Source organism: Tenrec ecaudatus, chromosome 1 (genome assembly GCF_050624435.1).
Source record: "Tenrec ecaudatus isolate mTenEca1 chromosome 1, mTenEca1.hap1, whole genome shotgun sequence".
Lineage (NCBI taxonomy): Eukaryota > Metazoa > Chordata > Mammalia > Afrosoricida > Tenrecidae > Tenrec > Tenrec ecaudatus.
The window spans coordinates 241,700,256-241,721,841 of record NC_134530.1 but is presented as its reverse complement, the minus strand read 5'-3'; the positions used below and the strand labels follow the sequence as shown (position 1 = coordinate 241,721,841).

General features: G+C 41.3%; 1 protein-coding gene across 1 annotated transcript in view; it reads left to right on the top strand.

Annotated features, from left to right (window-relative positions):
* EPRS1 (glutamyl-prolyl-tRNA synthetase 1) overlaps window positions 1-16,581 on the top strand; it is a 70,752-nt gene extending 54,171 nt beyond the window's left edge. The window contains exons 27-32 of the mRNA XM_075530460.1: window positions 336-533; window positions 1,153-1,326; window positions 3,666-3,826; window positions 6,534-6,612; window positions 15,991-16,055; window positions 16,141-16,581. Of these exons, the coding sequence (XP_075386575.1) occupies window positions 336-533; window positions 1,153-1,326; window positions 3,666-3,826; window positions 6,534-6,612; window positions 15,991-16,055; window positions 16,141-16,291 (828 nt within the window). The 3' untranslated portion in view covers window positions 16,292-16,581. The remainder of the gene's footprint in view (window positions 1-335; window positions 534-1,152; window positions 1,327-3,665; window positions 3,827-6,533; window positions 6,613-15,990; window positions 16,056-16,140) is intronic.
* Window positions 16,582-21,586: the final 5,005 nt, after the last annotated feature.

The following is a 21,586-nucleotide window of genomic DNA, read 5'->3' as shown; positions in this document are numbered from 1 at the left end:
TCCTAGTCTTTTGGCCCTGGTGGCACAGTGGTTAAAATGCATGCTGCTAACCAAAGGGAAACCACCAGTCTTCTTCCCAGGGGAGAGAAGGCCTGGTGATTCATTGGTGTAAAGATTATAACCCAGGTGGGGCGATTCTTCTCCGTCCTGTGGGGTCACTTTGAATCAGGGCGATTGTATACATAAGCAGTTTCTTTGTTACATTACACTTGCATTTAAAAACGCATGTCCTGCTTGAACAACAAGAAAATTAAAAGGCTTAGTCCATGTTCTTCATTCTCTTCGAGGGTATTAAATAGATTATTAAGAATAAAGCTAATATTTCTCCGTTTCAGGGAGCAACATCACATCACTTAGGGCAGAATTTTTCCAAAATGTTTGAAATAATCTTTGAAGATCCAAAGACACCGGGAGAGAAACAATTTGCCTATCAAAACTCTTGGGGCCTGACAACTCGAACTATTGGTGTTTTGACCATGGTTCACGGAGACAACATGGGTTTGGTATTGCCACCCCGTGTAGCCTGTGTTCAGGTAAGGAACCATCTCTGTTTATAAGGAAGACCATTCTACTTACGTTCCCTTTGATAAAAATGCATGCCGTATGTACTAATGGAATTTGATAGCGTCAATGCCATTGAGATCTGTTTCACAGAGCTAAATACAACATCACAATCCAGACCTTGGTGTGTCGTTTCTTCAAGCTACGTACTTTATATATAAAACTTCTTTTGAAAACTCTTTGATATGGTTTACGATATGTTAAACAGGAGAATGAGAATGCATTAACCATGGACAGATCATTTGTAGCTAACCAGTAGACTTTAAATATATGCAGATTGGTGAAGCAAACAGTTAAATGCTCAACTACTAGCCAAAATGTCCAACCCACACAGAGGTGCCCGGTGGTCTATTTCCAAGTGGATGCATCCTTGAAAACCCTGTGGCGCAGTTACACACTCCCTGCTTCCTTCAGCGCAGGTCAGAATTGACCTGACAGCAACTCACAGAGACATTTAGGTTAGGAAGCACACAAATGGATTTGTGTGTTAAGTTTTATAGTCACAACAAGGCTTTTAACTATTGAATATTATGTAATAATAAATCTGTACTGATTGCTTATATAAATTTGAGACACTGTTCTTTGTTCTAGGTGGTGATTATTCCTTGTGGCATTACTAATGCACTTTCTGAAGAAGACAGAGAAGCCCTGATTGCAAAGTGCAATGATTATCAAAAACGATTACTCAATGTTAATATTCGTGTTAGAACTGATTTGCGAGACAACTATTCACCAGGTTGGAAATTCAATCACTGGGAACTCAAGGTAAATTCCTCAGTTGCACATTTTACTCCTACTCCCCCAATTTGCATTTAGATTTTAAAAAAATTTAACTCTGTATGCTTTTTTATAAGTTGAGGCTTTTCCATTCATTATTGTTTCCTGTATTGATAGAGTGAGGTTCCTGCCCTCCCACCCTTCACTTAAAATTTTCTATTACCTATAATTTTATAATCTTGACATATTTGATAAATTTAAAACACCCAAACTTACCTATTTGTTAAGTTTAAAATAGCTCTGGAAGTTTGTTTATGTTATGTTAGAATGCAGATGTTATTGAAGACCTGGTTTATGACTGATGAGCCTCATGTGCACTAAAATATGTCGGAAATTTATATAAACATTGAAACAGTCAAGCTTTCAAAACTGTGTGGCTGTCATTAGCTGTTACTCTTACAGGGTGTTAATAAAGCTGCAGCGGCTTAATTTCATGCCCTGGTTTTCACATCCCATTGTTTTCATATTGTTTTACATCGGATTGTTGATTTTTACTTTGTATATATCCATTTCAATTCTTGTTTAATGCTTTTAATAGGTTTTTTTGGGTTAAACATTTTCATTAATAGATGAACTATTACAGTTCTGTTTTTCAGACTTCTGGGTTTTCAGATATTTTTCTTACAATGAAACAAGGACTCATTGGATCTAGAAATAGGAGTCAAGAGTAGATCAATTCTTGTACAGGAAATAGGATGAAGAGATGGGGAGAGATTGTAGTGCCAAGCTTTTGAGTTGTGAGAGTCAACAATATTGAAAGTATTCAGCATTAATACAGCTAAGATTCCCGAAGTTACTAATATGCATCACTCTATTGGTTGTAAATTCTGAAGTGAATCTTCTGTGCTGAAGACTTTAATTGTATTGTTATTGCTTCCCTTTTATGTAATTCATGTTTTCCTTTATTCCCTGTCCTACCTCCAATGAAGACTTTAAAGTTGAATCTTTTCTCTGTGTGATTTCCCCTAAATTGCAGGGCTGTTTTTTTGTTGTTGTTTTTTTTTTTTAATATAGAAAAACCTGTTGCTAAACCAAACAATGTATACTTGTTTGGCTTAGCAAATATGAAAGGAATAATGTTTTGCTTACCGCTAGCTGGAATAATAAGAAAATAGTTATCTGTATTCACATCTGTTTCCTCCTTTCCTTTTTTTTTTTTTAATTTCACTCTCCGCCTACAACTAATTGGTCTTTTCAGTGTCGCTCTATTTTAGTTCCCCAGTGAGCCTATACCATGGAGGTGGTGTGGAGTGGGGGATACTCTTTGTACGGACTGGTTCTGCTGCAGCTTTCTTGTCCATGTTCCTCAAGGGAGAAAAAATGCACCCAAGTGCTAAACTTGATGCCTAAAATTACAGAACTGTGAGAAAGAGAGTTTCGGGAGCTTGTGAAGAGAACAAATAATAGTAGGTTTTAGTAGCGTTTCAGTTCCATTTGGAGGCAGAGACCAGTAATTGTACTTTACCAAGCCTCCCGGAAGATTCTGATGCTGGCTAATGAGGGAGGATCCAGAGTTAGAGCTTCCAAACCAGAACACACCATTGAATCACGAACACACATCGAGCCATGGATGTGCTAAGGCTGCGATCTCCTGGGGGGTTAGAGTGGCTTTAGCCTCATGAAGCATTCTGTTTACTCCAGTAACAGGTATGGTTTTCTGTGTGTGCTACTGTGAGGAAAATTGGCAATACTGATTCAAGAGAAGGACTGCGGAGCCCTGGGGTGACTCACTAACCACAAGGGCTGGGCAGTTTGAAACCACCAATGGCTCCTTAGGAGAAAGACTGGACTTTCTCTTCCTGTAAAGAGTCAGTTTCCGAAACTCACAGGGACGGTTATGTACTGTGCCATAGGGTCTCTATGAGTCAGGCAGTGTCAACTGAATGACAGTGAGTCGAGACAGTGACGTTCATGTTTTTCCAGTGAGAGCTTCCTCCTCTCAGATTTTTTCCCCATTATATTTATGCCTTCTTAAAGATACAGGTAGGAGCCCTGGTGGTGTAATGGGTTTACTTGTTGAGCTGTTGACTGCAACGTCAGTGGTTCAAACCCTCTAGCTGCTCTGAGGGAGAAAGAGTAGGCTTTCTCCTCCCCTACAGAATTACAGTTTTGAAACCAACAGGGGCAGTTCTATTTGGTCATACAAAGTCGCTATGAGTCCATGTTTATAGCTTCTGTAATATCGTAGAAAAATAACTTTAAAAAATTGGTTATGCACGTGATTTTTAGATGTTTAAGATGTCGAGTTGCTAAAGCCATAAAATCGATTTTGAAGTAAGTCGTTTGAAGATAAGCAGTATTATTTCAATTGGTTGTTTGTTTCATAGGGTGTTCCGATTAGACTTGAGGTTGGGCCACGCGATATAAAGAGCTGTCAGTTTGTAGCTGTCAGACGAGACACTGGAGAAAAGCTGACAGTCACTGAAAATGAGGCTGAGACTAAACTTCAAGCCATTTTGGAAGACATCCAAGTGAACCTTTACACAAGGTTAGTTTCTTAGAATTGTTCTGTCTTTTGTCTTCAAGTTCTACTCAGTCATTGAAATCCATACGTGGGAGTTCTTTGATTGAACCACTGGTAGAAATTCTTCCCTTGCTGAACTCCCTCAGTACTTAGTTAGCCTCTCAGGTTTGGGTTTGGTATGCATCGCTTAACATCTCTTTGGGCAGCATTCCACTACATGGCTTTTGTTTTTAAAGAAAAACAGCTCTTTGTGTATTATTTTTCCCTAAGGTTTTAAAGACACACAAGCCCAGATTTTTTTAAATCAATCTGTTGACTTTGTTTTCATTAATAGTAAATTCTGATACAAAGAACATTTCTAACATTAATGTACAACATTCCATGCTGCATCTCTGTTCTTTATACAAAGAACAGCAAACTTGCTGTTGTGTTGGAGTACCTTTTGTCTACGGCCCTCGTAAATCCCGTTTACTGTCCTTCTTCAGAGATTCTCTGATATGCAGCTTCTTGTTCAGTAAGCTATTTCCTGATCAGTTTTTCAAAATGTTGATTAACATTCTAGTGTATGACTGTGCCACTGTTTGTGACTATATTTTCTGTTAGTAAAACTTTGGGGCTCTTTCTAGCCTAAGCATGCTATGAATGAAGCTTTCTTAACAAGTGCGCTTGTGTCCATAGCCACTCATTGCTTTTACTTATGTGCCTACAAGTAAAAGCTGTCACAAGATTTGCATAGTAAGCCCGGACATTTAGCATGGGACCACAGGGGCTACCGGCAGGTGAAACTGAGAGCATGACTCTGGCTGTAAGGTCCCAGGCTTTGTCCAGAGAGCTGGAAGGCAGGCAGCTGGAGGGCCTGTGAGGTCCTGCCAGTTCCTGTGGCTCCCGTGGGAGAAACAGACTGGGCTAGACATGCTCTCCCCCTCTCCACTCCCTGTCCTCACTCTCCCCTCTCCTCTCAGTCCTAGCTGTTCCTGTGACTGCACCAGCAGGAACAAGGCCAACTGGAAGCAGCCTCCCATAAGTTTTTAACCTGGTGTTTTCCAACATCTAAATCACATAACATCCTGTTTCACGGAATATATCTTATTTGTTAAACAACACATACTTGTATTACGGTTATTTTTCTAATTGCTTCATCTCCCTACTAAGCAGGCTGTCCTGTGTACAATTTTATGTTAATTTTAGATCTGGGCTCTCATCACATATACATATGGAGGATTAAGGCATTGATTCTTACCCACGGAGTATACATTAGCTGCATTAAAAATCATATCAGTTTCTCAAACTCCTCTCCGGAGCTCTGGTAGCATAGTGGTCTACTTCTTGGGCTACAAGATGGGTGGTTCGAACCCACCAGACACCCTGCAGTCCAAACATGAGGGCTTCTGTTTCCGTTAAGATTCGGGAGCCTTGGAAACACACAGGGCATTCCTTCTCTGTCTTGTAGGGGTTGCTGTGGGCCAGAATTGACTGAATGACAGTGAATTTGTTTGGGCTCCTCTCAAGAAATACTGATTGGCTGAGAAAGGACCTGGCAGTGGCTCAGGTGCTCATAATGTGCAACCAAAGTTGAAAAGGCCATTGGGCTATGGGAGTTGTGTACTGAGCAGTCTTTAGGATCACCTAGTGGTGATTGGTTTGGAATTGTTTTTCCTGACTACCCGTGCAGAGACTGAATTGAAGTTCACTTTGGGGAGGGGCATGCCTGCATCTTCATTATTCATTTAACACTCTTGTCTAGAGTGGCAGTGAAAAGAGGGAGACCCTTGGCATGGTGAATTGACACAGTGATTGCAACAATGGGCTCAAACATAGGAACAATTGTGAGGATGGTGCAGGACCAGACAGTGTTTGTTGTACATCAAGGGGGCTATGAGTTGGAGCTGACTCAATGGCCCCTAACAACAACTGCCTAACTCATGTTAGGGTTAATGATAAACTTCTCACCTTTCATGTGGGAGATTTAGGCTCAGTGCCTAGACAGTGTACCTCAAGCACAGCTACTGTTTGTATGTCAGTGGAGGAGTGTGTGTTATTATGATGTGGAGAGAGGCTTGCCAGTCTACTTCCAAGAATCAACCATTGGAAACCTCCTTAGCCAGCCATGGGCTGGTGGAGGACTGGACAGCATTTCATTCCATTCAGGGTCTGACTGCACAGTGGGTAACAACTCACATTAGGCCTCCTTGGAAGGAATGAACTCATTTTAATTTTGGCTTTGTTGCTACGTCTGTGTTTAGAGGCAAATGGTTTTGCTTAGCTTGGCTTGCTTACCCTGAAGTGGGGCTGATAATTTTAGTACTGTGAGGGGCTATTTCAAAGATTTATTGTGGATTGGCTTATTTTCTGTACGTTTCTTACTCAGTAATGCCATGACAAAGCAACTGAGGTTACTGAACTGAAGATCATGACTTGTGACAAAGTTCAGATGCATATTGAGTTCTTCTGATTCTAGGCTTTTGATTTTTCATTAAATTATGCATATTTAGTATCAAGTTGATTCCACCTCATAGTTATTTGTAGAAGAGAGTAGAATTGATCCATGTGATTTCCGTAAAGAGTGTAAATCTTTGCAGACGTAAATTGGCATGTAGGGAATCGCTAGTGGGCTCAAGCCACCAACCATTTGGTTGGCAGCCAAGCACTTAACCACTGCACCACCAGTGTAGTTAGGCTTCGCTCTTGTATTTTTAAGGAAAATTATGTACTCTTTCTCTCTCTTTTGTAGGGCTTCTGAAGACCTTAAGACCCATATGGCTGTGGCAAATACAATGGAGGACTTTCAGAAAGCACTAGATTCTGGAAAGGTAAATGATTCCAAAAACCGTTTTGAATATTAAAAACATTTTGATAAATTTTAAGACCTACTGATTGAATTCAGGTCTACTAATCATACAGAGATTGTATATTATTCATGGTATATAGTGGGACTTCAAGAAGTTTGTGGGGAAGTTCCATTATCTTTTAATTAACTTTTTCCACAAAATTCCTCATATACTCTTTTAATTTTCCAGTGGCTTTCCAAAACATTATAACTAGGGCTTCCAACAAATTCATTTTAGTTTGGCCCCTGTTGAGAATTTGCAATCTACCTCAGATCCCCAAGTATTCTTCACTGTGCATAGACTCTGGTTCAGTACATCTGGGGTGGAAATGCAGATTTTCAGCAGAGGAGTAAATCATTATGAACTTCTTTGAAGCTTTGATTGGAACATTACATCATTTTTCTTTTTTTTTAATTCCACACTTTTTGGGGTGGAGGTAGGAAAAAACAGCCTTTTTCATTTGACATTCTTTTTTAAAAAGATCATTTTATTGGGGGTTTGTACAACTCATCACCATCCATCCATTGTGTCAAGCACATTTGTACATTTGTTGACACCATCATTCTCAAGACGTTTGCTTTCTGCTTGAGCCCTTGGTATGAGCTCCTCATTTTTCCCCTCCCTGTTCCCCCCTCCCTCATGAATAATAATAATTTATTATTGTCATATCATATCCACTCCCTTCACCCACTTTTCTGTTGTCTGTCCCTCAGGGAGGAGGTTATATGTACATCCTTGTAATCAGTTCCCTCTTTCCACCCCACCCTCCCGGTAACGCCTCTCAGCACTGGTCCTGAAGGGATCATCTATCCTGGATTCCCATTATATAATTTTTCAATTGCACTGTAAACTAATTATGTCAATGCTTTTCCCTATATTTGATATCCTGATATAACATTTGTTCTGTATCACCACTAAAGTCTTCACTATTGAAATGCTAATTTTTCAGCTGGATTTAAGTTCCTAGTGTAAATGTTCTACCACAGGAAGTGTAATGTACAGATTCTTAAAACCAGGGGTAAAGTCATTTTTTCTCAATGCCCTAGCCATACCTACTACTCCAGGTTTTAATTGAGTTTCTAAATAATGGGGGAGAATAAATGATTGCAAATGTCTAAAACTTTGTCAAAATGAGTGGGCATTTTTTCCTTAAAATTACCTAGACTGACTTACTGCCTGTCTATCTGTCTGTCTTTAAGAGCATTTGTTGGGGGCTCTTACAGCTCTTATAACCATCCATACCTAGACTTTTAAAATAAGTTAATGACTTTGTAAAGTTTCCCAGGTGTTATGTATTATATGTGTGCAGCTGCTTATGGGAACAGCAGTTAAAGATCAAACAGTGAATTGCATTGGATAAATCTTTGGAGAAGGCCTCTTTAAAGTGTTGACAAGCAAAGAGGTTACTTTAAGGGCTGAAGCTTGCCTGATCCAAGCCATGGTATTTTCATTTGCCTCATATGCATGTGAAAGTGTGATTGCTACTGAAAGAGAAAGACGGGAGAAGAATCGACGCATTTGAACTATGGTGCTGGTGAAGAGTGGGGAAAGTCCCACAGACTGCCAAAATACAGTCCGAATATGCCTCAGAAGCAAGAATTGTTTTTCTTAGGTACTTGGGACATGTCAAGAGAGGCAGGTTGACGGAGATCGTTTATGCCTGGTAGTATAGAGAGGCTTCAACAGAAGAACAGTCGTGGGTGGCACCGGGTTAGGCAGTGTTTTGCTCGGTTGTACATGGAATCACTGTGAGCTGGAACCACCTCACTGGCGCCCAACCATACAATATGGATGCAGCTATTCTCGGCCTAAATGTTTCTTGCTATAAAGATCTATCTTGATCTGCGAAATTGTCCGTTACTAGAATGAGTCCTGTATGAATAAATATCCTAATATACATGCTTGTAAACTGTCCTCAGGTTACAAATAAGAAAAAACCATGGCCCAGGAACTATATAGGTAGTGCTAGTGCCAGAATTAGATCCCTTTTCTTTTTTTCCCTTTACAACCTTGAACTTTCTTTTTCTTTTTTTTGTTTTGTTTTTAACATTTTATTAGGGGCTCATACAACTCTTATCACAATCCATACATATACATACATCAATTGTATAAAGCACACCCATACATTCTTTGCCCTAATCATTTTCAAAGCATTTGCTCTCCACTTAAGCCCTTTGCATCAGGTCCTCTTTTATTTTTCCCCCTCCCTCCCCGCTCCCCGCTCCCTCATGAGCCCTTGTTAATTTATAGATTGTTATTTTGTCATATCTTGCCCTATCCGGAGTCTCCCTTCACCCCCTTCTCTGCTGTCCGTCTCCCAGGGAAGAGGTCACATGTGGATCCTTGTAATCAGTTCCCCCTTTCCAGCCCACTCACCCTCCACTCTCCCAGCATCGTCCCTCACACCCTTGGTCCTGAAGGTATCATCCACCCTGGATTCCCTGTGCCTCCAGCCCCCATATGCATCAGTGTACAACCTCTGCCCTATTCAGTCCTGCAAGGTAGAATTCGGATCATGGTAGTTGGGAGGAAGCATCCAGGATCTGGGGAAAGCTGTGTTCTTCATTGGTACTACATCATTGCACCCTGACTGACCCATCTCCTCCCCTAAACCCCTCTGTGAGGAGTAGATCCCTTTTCTTACATGTTTAATGCACTTTCCTCTTTATTGTTGTTTATGATCTTAACCTCTTAATATGCGCCTAATTGCTGATCTCTGGCTTTCAACGTGCTAATCTGTAAAATGAGTGCAAAACAGATAGTCTGAAAATCCTCTTCAGATTCGTATTCAACAGTATTTAACTCCTGTTATACTGTTTTGGTTCCTTTGTAATCTTCCACCTTTGTTAGGGTTCCATAATCTTTTAGTTAACTCAAATTGCCTACTACTAATACAGGGCTGAACACTGGATAGTCATATGACACGGTGGGTTTTTTTCCCCTCACTACTTTAGTTATAGGAGAAAGATATGGCTTTCTAGTCCCATAAAGAGTTACAGTCTTGAACTCTCACAGGGATAGTTCTGCCCTGCCCTATAGGATTCCTGAGTCAGCATCGACTTAATAGCAGTGAATGATAATCCATTTATCATTATTTTTTCTATTAAAAACTAAATTTTCCATTTCCTTTATTATAGAAATATGGTCTTTTACAGTACATAAGCATTAATTAGTAGTGTAGCTAACATATGCTTTCAAAGAAATGAATCCTAGCAGGTATTAGTGGAATCTGATCTTTTATTGTGCTAGTAGATAAGCCACTGTTGAGGTGCTGACATTGTTCTAAAGTACAGCAATAGTACATCTAAGAGCAGGTGAGGATCAGAAAACAAATTGTGTTTCTTGTATACAGTAATACATCCACCTCCCACCTCACTTCATGTTGATCAGCATGAATGTGCTTAACTGAAAATTAAAGTCCTGGAAATAAGATTGTATTTACTAGAGAGAAGGAAGAAGGGAGCTTTGGAACATAAATGTTCCTTATTGATAAGATAAACAGTAACCTTTTTTAATACTTCATTTATAGGACTTGGTTTTAGTAAAATATGTCAGGATCAGGATTTTAAATAAAGGAGAAGTAAGTATTAAAGGACCAAAGTGGTGGCTGAGTCGAAGCAAAGACCCATAAAGCCAAGTGAAGTAGCTGCAGATGACAGTCCTCGGCCCCTGCACATAAAAAGGACGGGTAAAGAATGAAAAGCCAATAAACTATTTTAAAATAATTAAATGCCAACTAGCAGTCAAGAGATCAAATAACAACATTGCATTGGATACCTCTGCTGCCCAAGACTTCGTTGAAGTGTTGAAAGCAAAGGATGTTACCTAGAGGACTGAAGTGTGCCTGACCCAAGCCATGGTATTTTCAGTGGCCTCATTTGCATGTGAAGGTTGGACATTGAATAAGGAAGACTGAAGAACTGATGCATTTGATTATAGTGCTGGTGAAGAATATTTGAAGTACCATGGACTGCCAAAAGAACAAACAAAGCTGTCTTGGGAAAAGTATGACCAGAATGCCCTTTAGAGTCAAAGATGGTGAGACTGGGTCTCATGTACTTCGAACATGTGATCAGCAGAGACCAGCTCCTAGGACAGGACACCATGCTTGATAAACTAGAGGGGCAGTGAAAAAGAGGAAGACCCACAGCAAGATGGACCGTCACAGTGGCTGGAACAATGGGCTCACACATTACAAGTATGAGGTTGGTGCCTCGCGGGGTGGTGGTTCTGTACTTTAGGGTCACTTGATGGCATTTGACTACAATGGGAAATTGAACAAAATGCATGAGGAGTAACAAGGTGCTAAGGAACTTGAGACCCTGTGAGGCAAAGACAGTAGGGACCCCAGGTGAGCATAGAAAAGCAAATTCAGACATCCCCAATAAGATACAGAGAAGCTAAATAGAAACACCTGGAAAGAACTAAAAAGCCCAAGAAAAATGGTGAAAGTTTGAGGGATCTTGGTGTCCACAGATTAGGGAGCGAGTTAGGATTCAGAGACAGATGGTCCCTGGCTGTTGAGGGGATAGCACACATGCAGCAATAGTTTGTGTGCCGACCTGGACTACAGGAAAACCCCCAAACTCACACTTAAAGCCAGACCAGCTCTCAGTTGCTGACTGTTGCCAATAGGTAATGCCCAGACAGCTTTGTCCCACGTGATCTGAGGCGTGCACTCCTTCCCTCACCCTCCAATAGATTAGAGCCATGAACCCCACATCCCTGCACTCTTATTTGCCAGGGACCACACTCGGAGCTCTTCTTTCTTCCTTCTAATCAGCCCCATCTTGTTCATCTACCGAGAGGCAACAGCTGCTGTACCCCTGCCTCCCCTGCCCACCCAAATCTAGTCTCTGCATAGCACTGGCTCCCTGACTGCTTTACTCCATGACCAATCCCTGAGCTTTGTGGGACCGCTTTGGCAACTCCGCTCATTAATCCACCTCTCCAAGTGATGCGGGAGCACTCCAGTGACTCTGACCCCCAGCCAACAACCAGGTCCACCGACTCACCTCCTCTCCCCTAGTGGTGCGTGAATGCGCCAGGCCACGTGCTGCCTTCCTAGCTTGCCCCCATGCTCACCTTCTCGGTCACCTGCTCACCAAACACACCAACTGCACCTATTGCCCTGCTCACTCAAGGGCTGCCACTCTCTCCCATGTCACTGGACCAACAGCAGATGGCAGTCAACATCCACTAAGCTGTGAACAACCAGGAAACAGACTTTGGCACTGTCCCACTCATGGAGACAGGTGGCAAGAGCTCATATGTCCTGCCTACTTAGAAACATGAAAATAAAACTATGACAAAGCAAATAAACATATAATCAATCAAAAATAAAAGAAAGCCTTAATGTCTCAGAGACAACAGATAAGATCAGCACCTGTAAGGTAAAGATGGCTGAAGCAAGTGATCAAATTAAACTCTAAAACCAGTTTCACTACCACTGAGTAGATACTGACTCATAGCAACCCCATAGGACAGAGCACAATTGTCCCTGTGGGTTTCCAAGACTGTAGATCTTTACAACAGGTGTACAAAACAGGGCAGCCAACAACCTCAGATTAACACACAAAACATCACCCAAATGCTAATCTATATAAAGAACTCTCAAAAGTAAAATAGTGCTAAAGAAAATGAAGCTACAAAAATTAACAGGAAACAGATGTCAATCTGTTATTGACAAAAACATTCAAACAAAAAAAAAATAAATGGGGTAAAGAAGAGGTTCTCAACCTGTGGGTCACGACCCCTTTGGGGGGTCGAACAACTCTTTCACAGGGGCCGCCCTATTTGTAACAGTAGCAAAAATTATAATTATGAAGTAGCAATGAAAACATATTTATTTATTTAAATAATTTCATTGGGCTCATACAACTCATCACAATCCATACATACATCAATTGAGTAAAGCACCCTTATACATTCGTTGCCCTCATCATTCTCAAAATTCTCCTTCCATTTGGGTTCCTGGAATCAGCTCATTTCCTTTTTTTTTCCCTCCCCCATCCCCCATGAGCCCTTAATAGTTTATAAATTATTATTTTATCTTATCTTACACACTGCCCGGCGTCTCCGCTCACCCACTTTCCCGTTGCCCATCTCCCAGAGAGGAGGTTACACGTAGATCCCCAAGATCGGTTCTCCCTTTCTACACCCCCTTCCCTCCCGGTGTCGCCACTCTCACCCTTGGTCCTGAGGGGTTCATCTGCCCTAGATTCCCTGTGTTTCCAGATCCCTACTGCACCGCTGTGCATCCTCTGGTCTAACGAGGTCCGCAAGGTAGAATTGGGGTCATGATAATTGGTGGGGAGGAAGCGTTCAAGAACTAGAGGAAGGTTTTGAGTTTCATTGGTGCTACACTGAACCCTGAGTGACTCATCTCCTCCCCACTGCAACAAAAATATGATTGGGGGTCAACACAAGATCAGGAGCTCTTAAAGGGTCACAGGATTAGGAAGGTTGAGAACCACTGTTATAGATGCTCCATGTTTAAAAAAAATACCAGTTTCATACTTTGGGGAAAGTAAAGACAAATCTTAGAGTGATCACAATGACAATTAGGCTATTTGCCAAAAGTATGTTGAAAAACCAAAGAACTTAATAAACACAAAAATAAAAACAAAGGAAATAAAAGAACAATCCATAAACAAAAAGACCTCAGCACAAAAAGTAGAAGGAAAACAATGTCAAGGCTCACCCCCAAATGTGCGCAGTAAATGCCTCAGTATTGATAAGTGCACTAAATGCAAATAAATGCACCCGTCAGTATTGGCAGAAGGACTAAAAACATTGTTACTATTCTTGATGGATGCAGATGCAGTAATTACCAGCAAAATCCTACCTGATGGAATTCAAAATCTTTCAGAAAAAGAATGCGTACTGGCAAATAGGATTCACCTCAGATGTGTAAGGGTGATTCAACATTACAAAAATAATATAATCCATTACATAAATAAATGAATGAAAATAAACCACATTTTAATCTCAATCCATGCAAACAAGACAATAAAATCCAACAACCATTCCTGGAAAAAACTCACAGCAAACTAGAAATAGGATTTTCCTCAGCATAATTAAATGCATATATACAAAAATCATTATTTTTAGCAGAGAGAGACTGAAACATTCCCCTCGCGAGTCACAACCAAACAAGGATGCCTTTTATCCCCATTCCATTCAATATTTTCCTTGATGTCTTAGCCAGAGTTATAAGAAGAATGGGAAAAGAAAGACATCCAAATTGGTAAGTAAGGAATAAGACTTTTCTTATTTGCAAATGACATTATCCTATACATAGCACATCGCAGAGACGCTCCGCATTAACTATTGCAAATGATAGAAGGAGTTGTTCAGTGGCCGGTACAAGATCAACATTCAAAAATCAGATGCATTGTTTGTTCTACAATAATAAAATGAACTCAAGTAAACTGCCATTTTCAATAGCCAAATGATAAAATACTTAAAAAGAAAACTACAAAACAGTACTTAAAGAATCCAAACGAGATCTACAAAAATGGAAAAACTTCCCATACTCACAGACAGAAAGGCTTCACATTTTGAAATGTCATTAACACCCAAAATCATCTGTAGATACCAGTGCAATCCTGATCCAAATGACAACAAACTGTTTAATGCAGTGGACAAACGAATACCAACTTTATATAGAAAGGAAAGAGACCCTGGCTAAGTCAAGCTTTACTGAAGACAAAGGATAAAAGTGGAGGCCTTAAACTCCCTGAGTAGCCACAGTAGTCGAAACAGTCTGCCTCTGGTACAAAGACAGACCCACGGAGCAGTGGAAATGAAGCAGAATTGAGAAACTAGAAATAAACCAATCCACCTGTGAGCAGTTGTCTTCCACAAAAGGTTGAAATTTACTAAACGGACAAAATAGAGTCTCTTGAACAAAAATAATGGGAAAACTGGATCTCTCTGCAAAAAAAATAAACCCATATCTCACAACCATTCACAAAAACTAAACTAACTAGATCTGAGACCTTATTGTGAAACCTAAAAATTTAAAAAGGCCAAAGAAGAGCAAGTAAAGCTGTATAGGAGCTTAGTTTAAGGCACGCAGTTAACTATCAAACGCAAATTAAAATTCACAACCATCAGAAGATAAACTAGATGACTGAGATCTCCTAAAAATCAACTCTCTTGTTTATCAAAAGAGCAAGGAGAACCCTCAGGTGGGAAACATTTTGGGGAGTAACACATCTAACAGGTCTGTTTCGATTTTGCACAAATTAAATCTGTTAAAATTTCGAGAAAAGCTCCTTCTTGCCACACTTCCCTTACTTACCCACTCCTACCACCACCCAGGATTTCCCTAGAAAATCATAGCTCTTTATTGTCCTAAAACAGATGATTAAAATAACAGCTTGTCAGTGGTCAGTGGGGGGATTAGACAAAAGACAAGCAACCTGTCTCAGCTCCAGTTGTGTTCACTGGACAAATTACTTGGTTTTGTATAACTTCCTAATAAAAGAAATCCTCTGAAAGCTTTTCAACAAATTCCCAATGCAAAGATAGATCGAGGAAGGACTCTCCCTCTGAAATGGAATGTGTGGCTGGGAATTGTTGGTCTGAAGTCAATGTGGACGCAAGGCATTCTTTTTAGTTGCTTATGTGCTGGGCCTTCCTGATGGGCGATTGTCCACCCTTTGACTCCATCCATTAACCTTTCTATCTAGGAATTTTTGTTTTTACTGTTATATGATTGTTATGCCAACCAAACTTCATTTTGAAATGGATACACTAGGAAAACGCTAGTTTTCAGAACTGGAGGGAATCGTACATAGCACTTAATCTAAGTCAGCATTATACGAAAACTGAGGACTAGAAATTTTCATTCAGGCTGTCAATTTCAAAATTTGTTAAAACCCCAGTTTTCTTCTGATTATGGGTGGTCTCACAAAAGAAATAGTAAAGTTTTTTTTTCCCCAGTACAAAAGGGTTTCTGACCTTCAAAGAACCTTTGACTTGAAAAACAATCCCCTGACATGTTAGAGACACTTACAGATGGCTTAAGGTGAAGGTTATCTGAGTTTTTGATAACATTAAGGAAAAGCCCATCCACTGTGTTTAATCATTCTATCTCCTCACTTTGATGGGGGAGCCCGTGGCCCCGAGTGCAAAAGGGAGCATTTGCACCAGAGTCTTGACGCAGACATGCTCGTCATTGCTTACTGTCTCCAGCAATGGGATCTCTTCTGCCTGTTTTACCTTCTGAGCAAAATATCTAGCAGATTTGCAGAGACACCTATTTTTGTAGCTTGTAAATTTAATACAGAGCTCAAACGTTACCTTTAATAGAATAAAAAGACTTACAAATACTGCCTGTTTTCTTATTAGATTGTTCAGATTCCGTTCTGTGGAGAAATTGACTGTGAGGACTGGATTAAAAAAACCACAACCAGGTAAATATACTTCATGGATAAAATGTTTCGTGGCGTTGCACTGGAAAACAAGAGCCTAAATGAATGCGCTTCTTACTTATTTCAGGGACCAAGATCTGGAACCTGGTGCGCCCTCCATGGGAGCAAAAAGCCTTTGCATCCCCTTCAAGCCGCTCTGTGAGCTGCAGCCTGGAGCCAAGTGCATCTGCGGCAAGAACCTTGCCAAGTACTACACCTTGTTTGGTCGCAGTTACTAAGGGATACAGTAAACCCAATCTTCAATCCTTCTCACTTAACAGAAATATTGGTACTACATCTTCTCAGATATAGCCAGTTTGGTTTTTTTAAAATAAAAAATCTGAAAGCAGGTCATATGGGATAAAGTATTCTTATGCCTAATTTAACTGTGGGGGTAAAAAGACTTTTATGTAAACAACTCCAATACTAAATATCATGAATTAACAAAGTTTTATGTATTCATTTGCTTCTGAAATACCTGAATTATATATTACAAGGACATCTCTTTGAATAAAGTTGATCCTCAATATTTGTGAAGTCTCTGTTAATTGGTCTAGTCGCTAAAATAGGTTTATCTCCAAATCAATACAAGTGCTTTCAGAGGCATCCAAAAGGAATGTGCAAAACTGAGTGAGTAAAGTCTCCAGAGGTTCACATTCCTAGCTGAAGCTGAGTAAACTGACCTCATTTCAACAATCCTACTACAAACAAATGTCCCTTTCTTGGTCTTTGTGATGTCACATTTTTATATTTTTGTGCATTTTCTTGATAATTTCATTGTTTAAAATAGCCCCTAAGCCTAGTGGGGAAATGTAGCCTCATGTTCCCCTGCACAAGCAGGCTGTGAGGGGTGTGCTGAGCTTCATCCAAGCAAGAGTTACAGTTCTATTGACCATGAGTTCACTGCTAATGCAGCAATGCATATTAAAAATTAAATACAAATAAAGCTGTTACATATTTTGGTTGATCAAAATGACTAGAGGCTTGTAGGAGCCTAACCCTACATTTCTTTTAGAGGCAGTATTTAATATTCACTACTTCGGTGTTCACAGTGACTTTGCAGATCACTTATTGTTATGGTTAAGTAGGACCTTATGTATAAGAAAGCAAAATGTTGCCCAGTCATGCCCCGTCTTGATCATTGGCATCCTTGAGCCCATTGTTGTAGACTTCTAACAGGGCGCTCCTTTCCCAGTATAATATCACAGTAGGGTTTCAGTGGCTACTTTTTGGAAGTAGACCACTAGGCCTTGCTTGGTCTTCGTCTGGAAGCTCTGTTGAAACATCCACCATGAGTGACGCTTCTAGTACCTGAAATACCAGTGACATCTTCCAGCATCACACCAACGTGCACATCACCATGCCCCAAAATGACGGATGTGTGGTGGTCCCCTTTCATACTTAATGTAGGCTTTCCTCAACCCTTCCTTGTACTTCTTGTGTTACCTGCTGTCATGACCCTTACTCATCTTCAGGCTAGTCTCCATGTTATCACAGGTGTTTGTTTAGTTTTTTTCCTTCCTGATGTGTACTATCTGCGTGTGTTTTTCTGCCCTTGAAAGTTCTACCAAGACTCAACACTTACATTTAAGCATTTTCATGTTACTCATGTCACTGACCCAGTTTCGTCTACCAACCTGGCACTGTCCTTTGCAATCTACTATTTGGAGTTTCTTGTAAACAGCATGATGCTTCCTATCATTTTGAAAATGCATAATGCCTCTCACCCTTCATTCCAGCCTCTCAGGTAAAGCTCTTTATTTCAGACATGGTCCCGATACTCTTTCTCTTGGCGGCGATGAATGCTCCCGCAAAGGGAAGTCACTTCAAAACGTGGAAATTGATCTGTAAAAGGGAAGGAGGAAAGATATTCCAAGTACATGGAAGGGCAAGTGTAAAGACATGCTATTTGTGAAAGCAAAATTTGTCGGAAGCTCAGTTGTGAGATTAGAGATAATAGGGCATTTTTTCTCTCCATCCCTCTCCTAGTCCTTCTGAACTTTTATCCTTGGGTGAATGCAGCCCTTTTGTCCTCCCCTGGTAAAACTGGAAAAACATGACCACATAGCCACATGCTCTCTACCCACCCTGTTCAAGAACAAGCAAAAATCACAAAAAAGCAAAGCAAAAAGTTCGCGTTCTGAAACTTCAGGTGGGAGAGACACCTGAGCCAGACTCGAGATTCAGGAGGGGTAGTGGATGCACAGGGATACTCAGAAAAGTAACAGCAGACCTGATAGCAACCCCTCCTGCAGCACCCCGTGGGAATGGAAGACAGGGATGAGTTAATACCTCACTCTCCACGCCCACCAGACCTGAGAATCTAATCCCGTAGTGTATAGTGGCACCCCTTACCCTATGTATCTGGAGGGTGATACTCCCCAGGAGAGTGACAACTGAATTCACACAGCAGAAATTAATAAAAGTAGCGAATACTCAACTCTCCATAGCTGTAGAAACAGGTCTGTGGGAGGAGAGGGAGGCTAAACTGCCTGGACAGATTTTCCCAGCTGTCAGGCCGTTTGGTTTTGGAAGGCAGCTGTTGCAGTCACTGACCTCCACTCCCTGGTAACCACAAACACCAATCTGAGACTGGTTCCTTCACAGAACTAGCAACCCTTCTTGGAATTGGCTATTGCCACAGGAGTTATCCATCCCTGACCCTTCAACAGCCCAAACTAATGCACACGGAATATTATCATCACAGTACTATCTGAGCCACAGAGACAAACACAACACTATCTCAGAAACAGGCAATCTCAGAGCACACAAGAAAACTGCACAAACGTGGTTAAAACACAGACGGGAATTTCCAGACAGAACAGGCACTTGAACTACCAAATGAGGGAGTTAGGAAGAATGATGTTCAGCTTCTTTTAAGAAGTGGAGGGAAAAAATGGAGAGAGCTACAGAAAGAAGAAGATGGACTTACTCAGGAGAACACAAGAACAATCTAACAAAACATGAAAAATTAGGAATAATTTAACAAATCCAAATGGAAATCCTAAATGAAATGCTAAAATATTAGAACTAGGTAGCACTCTGAAAGAGCAAAACAGTAGAATTGAAGCAATGGAAGTCTAAATCATAAGCTGATTATAGATATCTGGAGATCAAACTAAAAGAACAACTTATAAAAATAATTTAAAACAAAACAGAATTTTGTGGGAAACTCAAAAAGAACAACTTACATATGACAAATGTTCCAGAATAGAAAGAACCCAGAAAATAGTTGAAGAAATATTGTAAGAAAAATTTCTCATGATAAAAAAACATACCTTCCTGACAATCATGGAAGACAAACTGGGCACATAAGCAAATGTGAAGAAAGCTGATGGTGCCTGGCTGTTAAAAAGATATAGTGTCAACACCACTTCCTTTCCCCCCACCTCCCCCTATCCCATGTCCCCCCAGAACTGTCGGTCCCATTGTTTTTCCTCCAGATAGTTCATCCAGCTCATCTTATTTAGACAGACCTGTGGAGATAATAACATGCACAAAAACAAGACAGCAAAACAAAGCAACAGTATGCAACAAAACAACAAACCACTGACAACAAAACACAACAAGAAAGAAAGGTTTGTAGTTAGTTCAAGGATGTTTGTTGGCCTTTTGGAGTGTTTTCCAGTCCAATCTGTTGGGGCCCCACACCCTGGCCCCAAAGTCCACTTTCAGCATTCCCTGGGGACCTTGCTGCTCCATTCCCTTGCTGTTCTACTGCACTCCCCCAGTGCTTTGCCTCTGTGTGGTGGGATCATGCCGGGCGCAGTTCCCACACTGTTTCTCCGGTGCTGTCCCCTGCAGGGCATGGGTCGGTGAGGGGCGTCATGTCTCATAGTGGGGCCAGCCATGTGGTCCTCTCTGTGGACTGGCTGCTATAATCAAGAACATCATCCTCACGGTCTGGTGGGCCAGGCTGTGCTCCACTCTCCTCCTGCCCCTTCATCTGCTCCCGTGTGCTCTGATCAGATATGTCCCTCTCCCGGAGCTGCAGATTCAATGTCGTCCTTTGAAACAAGTTCTTCTGCGGGGAGGGATTCAAATTGGTGAGGTGGGAGTGGCAGGCCTGGTAGGGAATAATCAAGGGTAAGGTAACGAAGAGGTATAGCTGTAACCCAGGTGGGGACGCAGATTGATAGTGGGACAGGAGGAAAGTTGAGGGAAATAGAGGAAAGAGCTAGGAGGCAAAGGGCATTTATAGAGGTCTAGACAAAGACATGTACATATGCAAACATATATATGAGGATGGGGAAATAGATCTATGGGCCTATCTTTATAGGTTTAGTATTAAGGTGGCGGAAGGACCTTTGGCCTCTCCTCAAGCACTCCCTCAATGCATGAATACTTTCTTCTATTAAATTGGCATTCTATGATGCTCACCCTCCCGACACAACCGCTGAAGCCAAAGCGGGTGAACAAGCAAACGTGGTGAAGAAAGCTGATGGTGCCCGACTATCAAAAGAGATAGTGTCTTGGGTCTTAAAGGCTTGAAGATAAACAAGCGGCCATCTAGCTCAGAAGCAACAAAGCCCACATGGAAGAACACACCAGCCTGTGTGATCACATGGTTCCAAAGGGATCAGTTATCAGGCATCAAAGAACAAAATATGGTATTATTGGGTGCACACCTCCATGATACGATCGCCGAGGACAAACGGGTGCATAAGCAAATGTGAAGAAAGCTGATGGTGCCCGGCTATCAAAAGAGATAGTGTCTGGGTCTTAAAGACTTGAAGGTGAACAAGCGGCCATCCAGCTCAGAAGCAACAAAGCCCACATGGAAGAAGCACACCAGCCTGTGCGATCATGAGATGTCGAAGGGATCAGGTATAAGCCATCATCAGAAAAAAAAAAAATCTTACCATAGTGAATGAAGGGGGAAGTGCAGAGTGGAGACTCAAAGCCCATTTGTCGGCCACTGGAGATCCCCTTGCAGAGGGATCTAGGGGAGGGGATGAGTTCAATCAGGGTGCAATGTAGCACCAATGAAGAATACAGCTTTCCTCTAGTTCCTAAATGCTTCCTCCCCCACCAACTACCATGATCCGAATTCTACCTTGCAAGTCTGGATAGAGCAGAGGCTGTACACTGGTGCAGATAGGAGCTGGAGGCACAGGGAATCCAGGGCGGATGATACCTTCAGGACCAGGGGTGTGGGGGGGCAATACTAGAAGGGTAGAGGGTGAGTGGGTTGGAAAGAGGGAACTGATTACAAGGATCTACATGTGACCTCCTCCCTGGGGGATGGACAACAGAAAAGGGGTGAAGGGAGACGCCGGGCAGGGCAAGATATGACAAAATAATAAATTATCAAGGGCTCATGAAGGAGGGGGAGTAGAGAGGGGGGTGGAAAAAGAGGACTTGATGCAAAGGGTTTAAGTGGAGAGCAAATGCTTTGAAACTGATGAGGGCAAAGAGTGTACAGATGTGCTTTATACAATTGATGTATATATGGATTGTGATAAGAGTTGTCTGAGTCCCTAATAAAATGTTTAAAAAAAGATGTACTGTCTGGGGTTTTAAAGGCTAGCCAT